Source organism: Ornithodoros turicata, chromosome 1 (assembly GCF_037126465.1).
Source record: "Ornithodoros turicata isolate Travis chromosome 1, ASM3712646v1, whole genome shotgun sequence".
Classification (NCBI taxonomy): Eukaryota; Metazoa; Arthropoda; class Arachnida; order Ixodida; family Argasidae; genus Ornithodoros; species Ornithodoros turicata.
This window is the reverse complement of record NC_088201.1, coordinates 5,725,766-5,743,129: the sequence shown is the minus strand read 5'-3', so window position 1 is coordinate 5,743,129 and position 17,364 is coordinate 5,725,766. Positions and strand designations below refer to the sequence as shown.

Here is a 17,364-nt window from a genome sequence, read left to right as displayed (position 1 = left end):
TGATTTTTCACTCCGGGAGCGAAATGGAGCTACCATATTTGTCGAGGAAAGATGATTTCCGTTGCCTCGAGGAATGCCCCTTCGCGAATCGAACCTTGAGAACAGGAGAGGAATAAGGACGCATTTTAAGTCTCAGTCGAGCAAAACCTTTATTTCCCCACTGCATGCAGTCTTCATGCCCTCGGTCTCTCCTCCTCAAACACAGTTCCAAGGATGGACCAAATCAAGCAGAGGGGCAGAACTATATTTGCCTTCTTTGCTTTTCTCTTGCCATGCATCCCCCATCAGTCTGACTGCTTGAGAAAATCCACATGCAGCATCCAGAAAACAAAACTCTAGCCAGGACTACTGGGTGGCATATTTATTTGCATAATATTCACTACGTGACACCGGACACAGTCGTGCATGCAAGTCGTTTTCTTGAATAGAAACTTCACTATATTACTCTTTTTACTATCCTCCCCGCCCATAAACTTCACAGAATTGTGCCCCACAACTGTTCGTGATCCTGGAGACGAAGTGGGATCCATCTATCCCTCTTTCTTTACAAGGTAGACGGTTCAATTGCTCGAACACCATCTACACGACTCTCAGACTTCCATTAGCTTCCCCTGGGCAGCAAGCATAGGCGGCAGCGCACGGTGTCAGCCACTGGCGTTCCAGCTCCCAGGCCCGATGGACAGGCGGTGACTGGCCCGAGGGAGAAGGAGGTCCGCACAAGCATCCCAGTACGTCTTCTTCCTCGGCCTCCAGCTCGTGCTTCATCTGCTCTACGTGGCTGCCCCATCGGTGGTGGGGGACACTGTTGACAAAGATGAACAACACTGGGCTGAGACGTACTCTATGTTAGGATTCAGCTTTACGAGAGATTTGTAACTGGTCCCAGTGGCATGTGCAAAAGTCCACTTGCCAAGACATTTTGCCCCATAGGGGAATGGGGGGGGGCATGGGGCTTTTGTCTCATAGAATGTTTTAATAAAAATTTCGCATTTCAGGATATACATCTGATAGATTTATGGTGGACAAGAATAAATATTTATTTGAATAGATTTACGGTGCACAGTCAGGGGTCATTGGAAGGTCATCCACAAAAATGTTGGACATATGGACAATCGTTCGTCTACAAAACACCACCACCGCCGCAAGGGTGGAAACTCGGTGGGAGTTGATAGCTGTGCAAAAGAGGACACAAAACACGGTTCTCCGCTTCTGTTTCGCGTGCTCCTTTACGCAACACTGCCCCCTTAGAATGCCGAGTCACCTACATTTCTGGGTGGTCGACAGAAGTCTGCTCTGAGGTCCAAGGTGGACACGACTCGGTCTGGTTCCATCCGCCTGCGACGTCTTCTTCCTGCTGGGGACCCTCGGGTACGGCGTGGCCGCCCATTCCGAGCGCGCCATTGCTGTCGTCTGACATCGCGTCAGTGTTCTCCAGGTCACTGCCATCGTGGGGGGACATACACAAAGCTTCCTGCTCATTATTCTTCCCACGTAAGTCTGCAACAACAACGTTGTGGAGCAGCAGTCCCAGCAGTGACGAAGCATCCTTGGGAGGCTCCGGGTGACCCGCCCCCGAGCGCAGCAGCAGGGCTTCGGCAAGTAGAAGTCCTGCGGCCAAGCCCTGGGCCAGGTGCGGAAAGCCGGGCAGGGAGCGCACTTCTTGGGCCTGGAATACAACGACAGTCAAGTAGCTGTTGGCTGTTAGCACCAGAGCGCCGAAGTTGTGCCAGTCTGTCAGAACGCAGACGCAAAGAAGGCGAAAGGAAGCACACGGAGGTGAACGCAAGTTTTACTGAGCGAAGTCCCTCCAACTATATATATATATAGCTGAAATGAAAATTGAAACACAGACTACGAAGGTACGGGAAGTAAGAAAAAAGGGATAATTTATTTACATTTAAGATACTTGGAATGCTAAAAGGGTTGTCGACGTTTCGACAGTGGCACTGTCTTCGTCAGGACTAAAAAAGTCCTTTTTTAGTCCTGACGTAGATAGTGCCACTGTTTCGTCGTCAGCGCTGCCTTCGACGGGACGGTCCCGTCGAAGGCAGCGCTGACTGCCGAAACGTCGACCCCTATCCCTATATGTGTTAATAAACTCCCCTTTGTGTTTTCCTGTAAGCTCTTTGTCGTCTTCTGATTTTTCCTGCTTATTTCATTCTCGTGGTCAACCGCCCTCCTAAGCATCTAATATATATATATATATATATATGTTAGTACATAAACCTAGTGACACCCAAGAAGGCAAGTCTTGAGACTTCGATGGGGCATTGGAAGTTCATTTGAGCAATAGTGACTAGTTCATTTGCCATATGAAGATGCAACATAAAAAATACGTTCCACTTCCTGATGACGTGTTACAGCTATAATCTATGCATATCGTTTTATTTTTATTTTATTTGTTTTTCGCCATGTAAATCATAACCTCGGGGGGAATTCGAGCGTGCCTAGATTGGCGGCATGTTGCTCGGGGAAGGGATGAAAAGGGGATCCTGTTGGTCGAAAAACAGAAAGAAATGCATGCAGTATGCATCCTGCACTGACATCTGCCTGAAATGTCTGCCAGAAAAACTGAGAAAAACCTCAGACAGCTCAATGATGGCAGTTGAACTACTACAATGTTACCACAGACAGGTAGTGGGATTTGATTCCACAAGCCTCCACTCTTTAGCATGACTTTGAAGTAACAATCACTTGTCAAAAATAGCCAAGGTACGCGAAGCACCGAACAATTGGTATCAGCGATATGTTCGAGAAACGACGCCTGCAGCTTTCTGCAACTTTTCTGTTTCGTTAGGAGCACTTCTTTACCGAGAGGGGACTGTAGTAGCCCTTTCACTTGAAAACCTACGTCTAGTTCTGCACAGCATTTTAGTGCATTCCATAACGTATAGAAGCGTTAGTGATTTGCCCGCATGCTCTGAAGGTAGCGAAATACCACTTTCTTGTTTTAAACATGACATGTACTTAGACCTTGATGTTTTAGGGTTAAACCCGATTTTTCCCCGAATTCGCACCCCGAATTGAGGTTCACCTATCCAGGGTTAAACCCGATTTCTACCTGCAAAACTGCACCCATGCTAGGCACCTCGAGGCATCGACATACTAGTTTCTCACAAAATACGCGACTGCCCCTTACTTCTGGCACTCTGGATAAACGGTACAGTGAACGTTTATTCTACGATAATGCCCGATTTCTCCCCGAACTCAGTTTGATGATAATCTTTCTGCCCGAACTTGCACGAATTTTCGACGTCAATTTATTGACCCGATTTCTCCCCCCTGAATTTGGAAAAGTATAAAACCCGAAAACTTCAGGGTCTACATGATGTACTACAGCCAGAAAGCAGTAGCCACCTTGAGGTGCTGCGTCTCCTCGGTGCTAAGTGCCCAAACGGAGCCAGGTCGAGTTGGTGCGGTGCGACCCCAAATGGCTGCCAGGCGCGGGTCACTCAGCTGCCGCCTCAGTCGCCGTTCCTCGGGGGTCTGGCACAGGGAATCTTGAAGGACATGTACGAGTGTCGTTTCAGCGAACATTTGACAAATACACTTTCTGTGCACGTGTATCAAATGCTAAATTTTTTGCACCTACAATTTGTTTCACTTTGAGCCACTCATTTTAGCACACAGGGTGTCTACCAAACTGCAGCCTTCAAATTCCCTGACTTTTCCAGGTTTTCACTGACTATTTCGAGCGAATTCCCTGACAAAAACAAAAGGGAACTTGGTGCCTGCTCGTACGTTTTGATACCAGATCCAACGTAAAACGGACCATTTATTAAGTATTAGTGAGGCTACCCTACTTTTCTGCGTCAGAGCTTGTCATACTGGTGAACTGCTACTCGCAGTAACGTTGCTGCGGCATCGCCTCTCAACCACCGGTCGGCACTGGCGATTCGCCGCGCATCATCACGGCACTTGTCTGCGATTTTCCCCGACTTCAGCTGCTTTTTAGCCAAATTCCCTGACAATTCCCTGACTTTTCCAGTCACATCAAAATTCCCTGACTATTCCCTGTTTTCCAGGTTGGTAGACACCCTGACTGCACAAGTCTTCACTGCCGTCATGATTTACGCCATCAGTATCCGGCCCTAGCATGTTGAGCCGATGAGCATAGCTTCGAGGAATTCACCAACATTTCATGTAATCTCAAGAAGTACGTCAACATTTCGACGTTCTTGCCCATGGCACGAGTCCCAAACGGCCCGTCTATTTTTATCCGGGGTAAATTTTGAGCCTCCACAGTAGTCTTATGTTCAGCGGACAGACAAGCTAAAACAGATTTTTTTTGCTCTTTCGAGCCACGGAGAGCGTCACGAGTATTATCGATTTCCTTCCCAGAATGACAACCTGTAATCAGTTAATAGTGGCCAACGTTAGAACCTCACCAAAGTGTCTCTGCACCGTTTTCAGCAACGATTATAAAAGTTACAGTCAGCTCCGCTACCAACCGATGCTTATCTGCACCCTATCAGCTATCTACATCCAGTCCACACAAACGTAGCAATTTACGGTATATATGTACAAAGATTTTGCAGGTATCCACATCTGTTGCAATTCCCCTGCCTGCGCAAAATACAAAGCGCAATATATATGTCAATGGGGCAGCGTGTAAGTTAGGCAAAGACAGCTTTACCTCGCAGAGCATTCAAGTCCCGACGTCGGCGCTGTTCGTGCCGCCGAATTATCCTTCGCCCGTCCCAAGAGACACGACGAGGTTCCTCTGCAGCGCTGCTCAGGGCTGGAAATGCAGCGTAGTACCTTGACGCAGAAACACTCCCGTAAAGCAACTACATGTTGTGGGGGAAAGGGGGAAAGGGGGGGGGGGCTTACATCTGAGCCAGTTCTTGTGGGGATCGCTCCAGCACCTGTACAGTTGCAGTTGCAGGAGCTTTACCTGTGGAACACAACGTCAATATGAGGCAGAGGCGTGATGAACAGATTACGTAAAGGAGAGGAGGAGGGGACAAAATGGGGGTTAGTCAACGAGGCATTCAACAGGTTTCATACCGTAAAAGCCCGCATATAATACAAGATTTTTTTCCAAATTTTCGTATGCCAAAATTCGTACTCGTATTATATTCAGGTCCCAAAGTTTTCTGAGTTACAACTTGCACGAGAATGATGCGGTTTTCGGTTTCGAAATGCGTTTTGTGTAACGGGGAAAACCTATCGCCATCGTCACGTTTGATCATCATCATCATCGTCGAACTTAGGCTTATAAGTTGCAGCCCCACGTGTTTCGACATGTGTCTACTCAGCGTCTGTGACGCTATGCTACGTTCACGGAGTTCATGCGAGTCCGCAACAGAGCTCGTTGTCATACCAGGGGGTATGACGTCGCAGTTGCAGCCGCTGGACGTCTGTATCAACAAGCCCTTCAAGGACCGCATCAAGCAGAGCTACATGGAATGGATGCGCTCGGGGGAACCTGCGGTAACACCTACCGGGCGGCTTAAGCGAGCGTCTCCAGCAACGCAACGGTACGGAGGACGATTACTTGTGGGAGGAACTGTCTGACAAGGCGCTGTCCTCTGAGAGCGACAGTGGCAACGAGTAAATGCATGTCCCGGTGTAAATCTAGTCAATAAAGCATGTTTCTTGTTTTTCCGATTTTGTGGCCCCCAAAACCGCCCCTCGTATTATATTTGGGTTCGCACTATATGCGGGCTTTTACCTGCCAACCTGACAGACTCAAATTCCAGGAGAGTGCCCGCAGCGCGGCCGGGGAGAGGGGGACGCATTAATTTTGTACATTCGAAATAGCATTGCTAGAGCCGGATGTTTTCGGGTTTTATTGCTTTCAGAATTCCGGGGGGTAAAAATCGGGTGTTATCTGGTGAGCAGGAAAACATGGTGGAATCGGGTGAAATTTCTTTATTTGCGTATTTTTCGGGTGAAATACAGCTCGTCGTTCTTGCTCAGAATGACACAGGAGCTCGGCAAAATTTACATGGCTAGACCTTTAAGGCAAGTGCATCACCCCTCGAGGCCTCTATGGGAATCCCCATACATTTTTCAAGTGTTTTGTGCTGCGAATACAGTCAAACTCCTTTATAGCGAACACCTTTTTAACGAAAATACCACTACAGCAAATTTTTTTTGCGGTCCCGCTGGAGCCTATAGGTCCAATAATAGACATCCTTTTTAACGAAAATACCTTTACTGTGAATTTTTTTTGCTGTCCCCTGAGTTTCGTTGTAAAGGAGTTTGACTGTAATTGTTTGGTTTGCATGAAGTTTGTTTTAAATGAAAGTGTTTCTAGGGAATAATGGTTTTAGATTTTTTACCTCTGGCTTACAAATTTTCCCATCGCAAGAGAAAGTATTGCTATTGCTATACAAAACATCCGACGCCGCAGATAAAGAATCTAAAATAAATCGCAGGTATTTACGGTAGGATACCCCAGGATGTCGGGAGACTCGTCCACAATGAAGCTCAGTTTCGCTTATTTCACATCATCGCAGATTCCCACCATGGGCTTGCCGAAAACTTCGATGAGTTGCTTACGACGAAGCTGGAGCACTCCGGGCATTGTTTGCGTAAAAATTCTCCAAGGAGACCATCAGCCTGCTCGAGGCTTATTCCACTTGGCCGGTGCGCTCACGAACTTACGAACGACACCTTCGGCGTTCTTTTCTTTTTCACGCTGACGATAGCAAACTTCTAACATTGTCTGCGCACCTTTCGCTTTCTTCTTTAGACTATCGTGTCTTGTTGCCGATGCGAGGTGTTCCCTTATAAGATCGTAGGGTTTCTTCGCCGGATCTGACGGCAGCACAATGACACTTCAGGCCGTATTCTTAAAGGATCCTCGACTAAACACCTCGACTAAACTCCAGTGGGTGGAGGTAAGAAACGCTCCTCCAGTTGAGGGGTCATTCAACTTCAATGAAACACCGGAAAGTGCAACGGTGCAAGTGAGGAAAGTGCAAAGGTTCTTCTCCACTCAGGGGAGTTTCGTGTCAAGGTCGATTTTTAAAGAAAAAGAAAAGGAGAAAACGTCTCGACCAGCAGCTTGAGCGGATCGTCAAGTCGGGGATTGTTTAAGAGTAGGGCGCTTAGCATTGATCAAAACCTTGCTTCATTTACCGAGCAGTCTATCGGGAACCACCATGCAAAATATTTTCTCTGAATAGTATCTCTCTCGCCACTGCACAACTTTTCACAAAGATGCCCCGAAAAACCCGAAGTGAGCAGTATTGTTTGACCTTACAGGTCTGGCCTGATCTCCTGGTGTGGCATAATCGGATCAGTGCCACGTACACATCAGCGTAGCAAGAATATGCAAGGTCTCATTTCCCAATGAAAATTTGGTCCGCTACGGACACAACTCGGCTCTACTTGCAGCATACTCTATACATCACTGCGTGACGTCAATATCAGTCATTACCGTGAAGGGGTTCTTGAGGTTGCGCTTCTCTCAAAGACCTCCCACACGCTCTCGAGATAAGCTACGATCACCCTTCTTACACAACAACGCGTGTTATTTGTACGGAGTGACTCTTTCAGGCCAAGTGCCTTTCTCAGATTCAGGGGGTAAAAATCGGGCGATAAGAACCTCTGTATGCAATAAGGGGATAAGTCGAAAAATCCCAAACCGAGAAAAGGGACCTGATCTGAGACGGCCGGTCCCATTGACACACGTGCATTTCCCATTTTTTTTACTCTCCTGTAGCGGGTCAATAAATAGCAGTAAGGTCCTAAATTTTATTTGGCGGGTACATACTGGCATGTATATGTCATTACAGCGAAATTAGTAAAAAGGGGATAAATCGACTTATCCCCTTATTGCATACAGAGGTTCAATTGTGCCTTCGGGTGTTATAAGGTGTTTGTTTTTCCTCTTATCTATTAAATCCTTTCCTGACCTTTCTTTTTTTTGATTACCTACCAGCAGAAACACCCTAATTTTTTTCTGTACGACAGAGCTGTACTGATTACCCGCCAGAATTTTTTTGCTACCCTCCACCATGTCTGTGATTCTGGATGAACTACTGACAGGGTGTTTCACCTGACGCGATAAAAAATTGTGTTAAGAAATCTACCTGTCTGAACATTATTGGGTCAACACTGTTTATCCCGGGGGAGATTTTGCCATGACTTCCGAGCACTTTTCGGCAGCTCAAATTTGATCCGCGAGAAATTGAATTTTCCCAACTGAACTCCGAAATTTGCCAAGTGAACCTCACGTTTTTTTTTACAGAAACAGAAAATGCATGCCGGATTTACCCCATCCTATTGCAAAAATACATTCACTACTAGAATGGTAATAGCCGGCAAAAAATTGTGAAAACTGTCGTTTTGAGGGGCGCAAGTTGCCGGGCGCGTTCAGTTCTCTGAAAGAAGCGATGTGAGGAGGCCATGTACCTGCCCTTTCACTTTCCCTTTTCCAAGCTTCTGCTGCTAACGGTAGCATGGTTACAACACAAAGTTATCTGAAAGAAGAGCGAGGAGGAAACAGGAAGGTGCGGGTGACCGTTAATTGACTCTCGCATTAACTCGCATTAATCTCGCATTAACTTGACAGAGAACTGAGCTCGGCCGACAATTCGCACGCCTCAAAACAACGTCTTCCGCAATTTTTTATTTTTTCCCAGCTATTACCAAAGTACTAGTAGGAAATGTATTTTGGAATGCAAAGGGCCAAACCCAACGTGTGCTTTCTGTTTCTGTAAAAAGAAAAAAAAAGAAGGAAACGTGAGGTTGACTTGGCAAATTTCGGAGACCAATTGGGAAAATTCAATTTCTCGCAAATAAAATTTCATAAAAGTGCTCAGAAGTAATGACAAAATCTCTCCCGAGATAAACAGTGTTGACCCCGTAACGTTCGGACAAGCAGATTTTTTAATACCATTTTTCATCACGTCAGGTGAAACACCCTGTGCATTCTGTACTGTACGGATGCTACTCAAAAGCTGGAGCTTTTCTCACACATCACAGGGGATTCCGTTCCCTGCCATGCCTATCAGAGAAGCTATCTTATCAGGGGAATCACAGGAAACAAGCCTGATAAGGACATGTGTGCGTATTTCTTGAACTGCACACCGTGTCCTTAAGTCCCAAATAGGCACAAGGCTATACGTTACCGGATTGAAGATGGTTGTCCAGCCGGCGACAGAGCTCATCGACTAAAGCTTCAATGCTGTTTTTCTGTAAAAGAGAATCGACGCTACGCATCAAGTCCCAAATTAACAGAGTTAACACCACGACCTACTATATTATAACGGCCATGTCATAATCAGCAACCCCTATGAGAAGCCCGTCCGCACGGCCCACTAGGGGCGCTACTCATCGGCACGCGAGATCGGCACCACGATTGGACGACGGAAATTTGAATTCCGAACACACAGAAGCGTATGTACGACTACCGTAGCAGACGACAGCAATAGCTCCTATGAAAACGCGTAGAATGATGATGATAATCAACCTCAGAATGAAACATCTGTGGAATACCCACCGCTTGTACAGAAATACTAAGGTTAGCTGAAGCACAAAGTATCGTAGAAGTTGAGGAAGCAATAATTGGGACGATGAGTAGCGCCACCGCTACCTTCCAAAAATGCGGCGTTGGGAAGGGGTGTCTACGACATGGTCGTTATAATCTAGATAGGTCGTGGTTAACGCGCATTTTAGTGTTCCGTTGTTTCACCGCACACGTTAAACGTGCGTATCGCACATACACTGTATACACGTGGTATCTCACATATTTAAAATCTCAGCTGTCAAGTCACATTAGAGGGGGGCTGTAGGCCTGTTTACCGGCAAAATTTGGCAATGCTAAGCCTTGCGCTTGAAAAGATAGGATGAGCCAAACAACCCAAAGAAAACATGAGGCCTTTGCTGTATGCTTTTTTCACATCTACATAATTTGGTGGTACCGTCGATACTACATTAACTCTTTTGTTATCTCACCTACCTCACTCAGTCAATCACACAAACAACTTGGTGTAATAATAATAATAATAACCATCATTAGGTCAGGTATTTAAGTTCCGATGCAGCCACGATCGTGGGCGATATTGCAGTAGTTAATCTGCGGATTAATATTTGACAACCTGTGGACCCTTATAGCGTGTGTGAAAATACCAACACGCACTGTTTTAATGCCCCTCATAGAGTGAGACACCTCTATGTGACTTTTAATGCTGCACTAAACTGCCGATATTCTTGACTGGGCTCTTACCCAAAACCTTGGGGTGAAGACAGGTCCACAACTGAGTCACCAAAGTTCACTAGCTTAAATAAGCCCACTGAATCAATTTTTTTTTTTTTTTGTCTGTGGCAGATTGTGCAACAGATAATGTGCGCTCTCACGCAACAACAACGATCGTGGTGGACATCTATTACGCGATAGAGGTATTTGATTCACACACACTCACTCTAGGAACCACTCAACTATGTGAATGAGTCAAGCTGACGTCACTACTCGATGTATTACTATGAGTAGTACCGCACGTTATTTCCGTGGGGGACAAATTTTGAGTGAGAAACGAGACTTCGCTACGCCGATGCTACGTCACAATGATCTGATTAAGTCGCGTCGGGAGATTGAGCCGTGCCTCCAAGGCCGCACCTCATCGCTCGTGACCGTGGTGTCCAGTAGAGTCACTAAATAAGCTGCGCTTCAGAGCGTCAACAGTCACAGAGTTCCTCGAACGAGCATCCACCATCTTGTTTCCGTGCCACGCTACCGAGTGAAATGTCCATTTTTCTTACAAGCAGCTCATCAAGGTTGACGGCCTCGAGCTCACCTCGACATCCTCGGGACGCTCTGGTGGACAATACATGCACTACACGCAACAATCATACACGCTTCTCTATCCCACAAGGAGAATTATGTTAGCTGTCTTTGATCCTCAGATGGGGATGGCACCGGTGTGGTGCGGAAACAAGATGGCGCTCCTTGAACCTCAGTGTCGATACTCTGAAGCGAAGCTTATTTAGTGACTCTAGTGTCCAGGACCGGTGAGAGGGGGTGGGGTGAGCCGGGGATGGAGTCCCTGGGCCCGCCAGGCCCATATATAAACAAGAGATACTTAGATTAGAGAGCCCCCATTACATATTACCTCCTACTCGCATTTCAGCTCGACTCGATCATTCTTACAAGGTTTCCCGTATTCGGTCTCGCACCACTTGTTTCAGTAAATCATTCTTTCCTAACACTATCATCTACTGGAACAACTTACCTGAGGACACTTTTCCCCCCAATCAGTTCCGCAGTGCATTACAGCGTCACTTTGCTGTGTCATAAACATTTTCTATTTTGTACAAAATTTTTTCGTGTTATTTCCCTCCAGTTCCTCTTTTTTTCTTTTTGTTGTTGTACACTTGTTGTTGAGTATGTACATGTTGCCTGCCCCCCCCATGTAATGCCCTCTAGGCCCTTGAGGTGTATGGAAATAAAATAAATAAATAAATAAATAAATTATGTTATCGAGATGTGAGGAGGGGGCCCAGGCAGGACTCATCCCCGAGGCCCGCAATTTCTCTCGCTGGCCATGCTGATGGCGCTCACAATCGCAGTTCTTTCGTGATGTAAAGCCAACAAATTATCATCGTCATCATCATTAATAATCTATCACAGCAGAGCCAGACTAAAGGAAAGCCAGAGACGAGCATACCTGCTCAGCCGCCGAGCAGAGGCATTCGACAGCTGCGACTCGGCGGGCAGGGAGATCCCACGGCCCATCGGGTTGCAGCAGCAGGCTGAGGACCGTGCGTGCGTACACTGTGTCGATGCCTCGCCCCTCCAGTTCCCCCTGCAAGAATATGCCGGACATGAGCAGCTATTCTAAGACATTAGGGTTGCTGGCAACGGCCGCTTCACCGAGACACAATCCCCTTGTTCGGATGCCTCGGGTTCTGCCTCCTATTGCCAGTTATCACGAATTAGTAGAGCCTAAAGTTTTAGGGTTTTACCCGATTCTTTCCCGAATTTGCACCCCGAATTGAAGGTTGCCTCTTTAGGGTGAAACCCAATTTTCACCAGGCAAATTGCCCTCACTGGGATGTCTGTAGGGTAGCGAACTGCGCACTTAGCAGACGACACAGTCGGCATGTTTTCCTGTCGTCTGCTACGGAATATATCTTGTGGCTGCGTAGCAGGATATTCCCCACGGTTAGCAGTGGACGTGAAGACAGCAGAAAGCCACGACACTTTTCGCATCTTCCGCTTCTGGGGGAACGTCGCTCGTGTGAACACACGGTCACAGTAATGTTCTCCGGTAGTACTATCTTTACTTCAATTTAAAAAAAACTTCCAGAAAAATTTTACATCAAGCGTTGGAGCATTGAGAGTAAGCTTAACCTAAGCACACTAATCTATATATAATACCCCAATGTTTGCACCCCAAAGCTTTCTCTAGGAGCCTTTGACGCTGCTTCCCAAAAAATTCTACTTCTCTACTTCGACAGCAGGGTTCCGAGCCCATCGCGGTGTCGCGGGGAATGACCAGGCTGACAGTGCCACAGAAAGAGCTCTCTTATGTAGGAGGCGAACGGGGATTGCACTGCCGAGAGGAGACCGTCGTTCCGTTCTTTGACGTCTAGTGGCACCCCTGGCTTCCCGTTAGCGAACAACCGACATTCTGCCCCCCATCTGTATATGCAAGAGTTGATCCTACGCTTGCTTTCCAGACGCCACGAAACACCTCTCGTCAAGAGGCTGCATTAATTTGTGGGCAACTCTACTAATGAGAACACAGGTCCGCGCAGCCAGAAACAACCGGGGCATGCACGTTTGTTCTTCCTCATCTCATCTGAGCTCATGCCACCGAGGGCGATGCGAATTCAGCGGACGTGGCCCTTGCAACTCGGTGGCGTTAGCTGCCTGTGGCAAGTTGACTCTCCCAAGATGATGTCACTGCGGCGGTCTAGGAAGATCTAGAGCGCATCCTTCTCCATGTCAAAATTGCTTGGTCCATGGCCACATCCAGCCCACCAGCGCTCTGCCCTAAAGGCACTTGTACAGTTTCTGGACACCTTAGGACTTGGGTCCTCCCTGTGAGGCCACTCATTATTCCATTTCACCGCTAGGAATGGGGTATAGTATCGCCCCCTGGCGATGAAACTCCCCAATCATAATCACTAAAATCAAGCTCTTGTTACTTTGACAACAAACAATGTTTGCTGCCCAGGATCTTGGTTGAGAATTCAGAAAAAACAATGTACAAGTTTCCGGCAATGCAGAAACAATAAAAGTCTTGTAATCAAATCTCTTGTATCTTGTAATAAATCTCTTGAATCAATAGTCTTGTAACAGGTCCTCAAACCTGAAGAAGTGCAGCCTACTGCACGAAAGTCTTGTTTTTTATGTACATAGTAAACAGTTGATGCTCTTAACCGTCTTTGTTATTTTTGAGAATTCAGCTTAAATTGACATAGTAGATATTATGCAGCAAAAAGACAGGGACACATATAGAGGAAGGCACAACACGATGACTGCAAACTCACGGAACGGAACAATGCATAAGCTCTCCGTCCACTGCCCTGACAGTCCCCGAATTGGAGTATTTGGGTCACTGCGGACGCTGACCTGCAGAGCCGAGCGACCCGGTTTGCCCCTTAAACCTATTCTCCTGCCCCTCCCTAACGTTTCACGCCCAGTTCTGCTCCGTGAATAAATCTTCAGTTGTGAGTTTGCAGTCATCGTGTTGTGCCTTCCTCTATATGTGTCCCTGTCTTTTTGCTGCATAATATCTACTATGTCACGTTACCGACTACCCCGACTATCAACAGTGCTCAGCTTAAATTGTTGTCCAGAGCCGTAAATCCAATCAAGTGAGATCAACCTCACCTGGAGCCAAGCCTGGACACCAGGAGGTGCCACCGTGGGCTGCCGATACTTCATCCCCTCTGCTCACCCCATCCTGCTGTACCTGGAGTGAATACAACGCGTGTCTCACATACAAATCATTCCACCAGACACGTCAAAAGTACCAATGACGCACAATGTGTGTCGCAGCACATGACACATGGTAGATTGAAATGTGGCCAGAGTCTGTTGTTCACTCAATATAGCATATCTGCTCTCTTCATACCATGAAAAAAGGTCGAAAGCTACTAACTATGCCACTCACCTGATCATTCTGGAACGCTCAAGGTGAAAATATGCGGAATAATCCTGAAGCCAGGGAGTCACAAACCGGAACGGCTGGCTAAGGCAAATGTACTGTCGTAACCGCTGTTAACCAATCTCCCGTTTCCGTGGACTCGCTCCGATAAGCGAGCGGTGTATTTCATCCTCGGTGCGACACCCTACGGGCGAGCGGGAACGGGCTCGTTTGCTCGTTCAGAGGGGTGAGCGAGTGCACTGGTAGCAACACACCGTGGTAGTTTCGGTATCGCTTGAATGTGCTCGAAATGTGATTTGAACTGGTGTCGCCGCCAGCATACCCCTCCACCCCCCCGAACAAGTGAACAAGCCCGCTTGGGTGTCGCACCGAGGGGGAAAATACACTGCTCGCGTTTTCCATAAACTTTTCTCGGGACCTGTCCAGTGGAAATAGCAATGGACCGGTTGACTGTCACTTTGGGGGTGGTCGGTTACAGGTGTGGCATCATTTATTGACAACAGCTGTAAGAACAGCAGCCCAAGCGCAATGAAAGAAGCCCCAGGAAATCGTTCAGGCAAGTCTCAGATAAGCAGTCTTCTTTCATTGAGCTTCAGCTGTTCTTTGTTTTTTTTTTCACGTGGGTTGTCAACGAGTGATACCATGCCAGCACCCGGCCATCCCCAAAATCACTATCGACCGGTCCAATGCGGTTTTCACTGTTCTCCGATGGTCGAGCGCTGATCAGAGCGAGACCACGCAAGTGGGAAATTGGATAACAGTGGCCACGACAGTACATCATAGCTTTTTTTTTTTTTTTCAGAGTATTTCGTTCAATGTCATTCAATGAACAAAGTGAAGTTTAATAATTGCAATAATACTCCAGCTGAAACAATTATTTGAAAAGTAACAGAAAGGCATGGGAACAGAAGGTACTGCAGCATTTAACGTAAACGAACAATCTTTTCAGGTGTGCAAATTTTCCTCAGAATTGCGAGTGCACCAAACAGAGCTAAAATTAAGCGAGCAACGCGAGCGATTGATTGCACAATATCCCTCACACACACACACACAAAAATAAAAATAAAAAGCATTAAGTCCACTACTTGCTTGCAAGCACCTGGTCGCCAGGCGAAACAACATTCAACGAGCACATAGCGCAGGAAACCACAGAGAAACGACGGGTGAAACGGTATTCTGGCAGCCTTTTCCCTGTTAGGCGCGCCCAGGCTGCGTACACATCACGCAGAAAAAATATTTCCCCGTATAACTGTAGAAAACTATGCAGTTCATCCTTTTCATAGCTAGCAACGCAAACCAAGACCCTAAATCGATAAAAACGTTATTGCGAAGGTGGGAGGGAAGCACTAACGTCAATTTGTCGAATTCCACCACACCTACCAATACGATGAGATACGTACGATCGAGGAACGAAGACGGTTGGCATGTGAAGAAGCGTTCGCTTGAAACGGTAGAGTAGGAGAATATTAATAAGCTTAAATTAGTAAAGACATTTCGAACTATACAGCAGTGCGAGCAGAACAGGGCCTAACCAACAAAATCTATTCGGCCGTGCTCGCAAACGCGGTTTCGAACATTCGAACAGTGAATACGCAAAAAAAGGTCAAAATCTCCAAAAAATTGGTTATAAAAGGCGTTAGATATTCAGATTTATCAATATTCCATTACCCACCTCTCTACCACGGGTTCTAGGCCAAAACGGCCATAAAGAAAAAGGTGGATTCGTTTGGATTGCGTCGGATGAGTTGAAGAAAACATGAATTTAAATTCACGTTTAGATACGACAAAAACCCGCAGTATAAATTCCTGATTGTTATGAGACGTTTCCAGACTAAATGTGTTGTTGGCCACAGTCATGTTAATTTATGTAAGTAAGTGCGAAGTGCGTATTGGAGACATCGAAGCACAAGAGTCGGCAACATTGATACCCAAGTTAACTTTATCGGCAGTTACGGTTTCGTCTTTCGCGTTTCTTGAGATATAAATGTTACCTTTGAAACAAGCGAAAGGGTGCATGCTAGCTGGTATAGATCCATGAAGAAGACCGAGAGACATGGACGCAGAAGACGACACACGTAAGTTCTCAGAACTTGCATGCCCGTCGTCCCCCCCCCCCCCCCCCCCACACACACACTTCTGTGTCCGTGTCTCTCGGTCTTCTTCTCATGGATAAACGTACCTTGTTTCTACCACCGGATATCCGGTGGTAGGATGCGAACCCATCACTTCCCAGTTTTCAGCATGACTTTGGAGGTACTACCGACTAGCGTTGGGTCAACTCCGGCCAATATACGCCCGCTGTCTGACCCACCCTTCTCATCCCCTTCGTCAGATTGCAGAAAGCTTCCCTGCTTCTACCTTCAGTACTGCCATTGCCCGCCTAGGAGATTATCTCCCGCCCACGACATCTACTGCCTCTTTTGCGCCAGCTATGTGTACATCCCGTAAGGACTTTGCAGGACGAGGGTGTGAACAAAGAAAGGTCCTGAGTTGCTTATAAGATCTATTTGTTTTCTGTGTGGCTACCACTGCCAGTTGAACCAATCAGGCAAGCATGACCGTGACAATCCCAGTAACATATACAAGGGTTGATGCTGGATTCCAACACCGAGGGCGCAGCGCCGAACGCCGTTATAGACGGCCAGGAGAGCTTACCGACTGAAAAATGGGCAATGCCCTGAAAGAGAAAATCAGAAGGCACTTCAAACAACTAGCTGTTAAAAACTGGAAAGACACCTGATCCGCTCTGGATTCCTGTGCAAACCCCTCCAAGATATGGAAAATCATCAATAGTCTAAAAGCGCCTCCCAAACAGTCCTTTCCTTTCCGTACCATAGTCCTAAAGACCAACGTCTCGGAGAAAACCGTAGCTGAACATTTCCTGATGACAGTAATAAGGCAATCAAACTCGGCAAGTAGTCCCATGTACATATACAGTCAGCACGATCGGCCAAGGTTCACAACCTTATTACTAAGCCCATATACCATCCCACGAGCTTGACACAGATCTCACAATATCAGAGTTATTCCAAGCGCTGTCCAAAGCCTCTATGAAGAAAACCGTCCCTGGAGCTGACAAAATCACCTACAAATATCTAGCCAACTTCGGTCCCACAGCCACCAAACAGCTATTGGTTCAACAGTATGACAAACAGGGCTTGTCATTAAGGAATGGAAGGTTGCTCAAGTAGTCCCTATTCTTAAACCGAACAAACCGTCGACAGACATCACGTCATACCGTCCAGTAAGTCTCACCAGCTGTTAGCGAAACCCATGGAGCACATGATTC

The 17,364-nt window shown here is 46.8% G+C and overlaps 1 protein-coding gene across 2 annotated transcripts; it reads right to left on the bottom strand.

Annotated features, from left to right (window-relative positions):
• Nucleotides 1–346: 346 nt before the first annotated feature.
• LOC135377382 (uncharacterized) lies at nucleotides 347–15,841 on the bottom strand. Of its 2 annotated transcripts, none has more exons than XM_064609747.1 (9): nucleotides 15,748–15,841; nucleotides 13,799–13,880; nucleotides 11,625–11,762; nucleotides 9,090–9,153; nucleotides 4,834–4,897; nucleotides 4,637–4,761; nucleotides 3,358–3,500; nucleotides 1,266–1,666; nucleotides 347–802 (listed from the first exon to the last, which is right to left on the bottom strand). In XM_064609747.1, exons 2-9 carry the CDS (start codon nucleotides 13,850–13,852, stop codon nucleotides 580–582), a joined length of 1,212 nt encoding a protein of 403 aa, XP_064465817.1. In that variant the 5' UTR covers nucleotides 13,853–13,880; nucleotides 15,748–15,841; the 3' UTR covers nucleotides 347–579. The 2 variants fall into 2 exon arrangements, with proteins under 2 accessions (XP_064465817.1, XP_064465818.1); XM_064609748.1 differs by lacking the exon at nucleotides 15,748–15,841 and adding an exon at nucleotides 15,476–15,514.
• Between the last annotated feature and the right edge of the window lie 1,523 nt (nucleotides 15,842–17,364).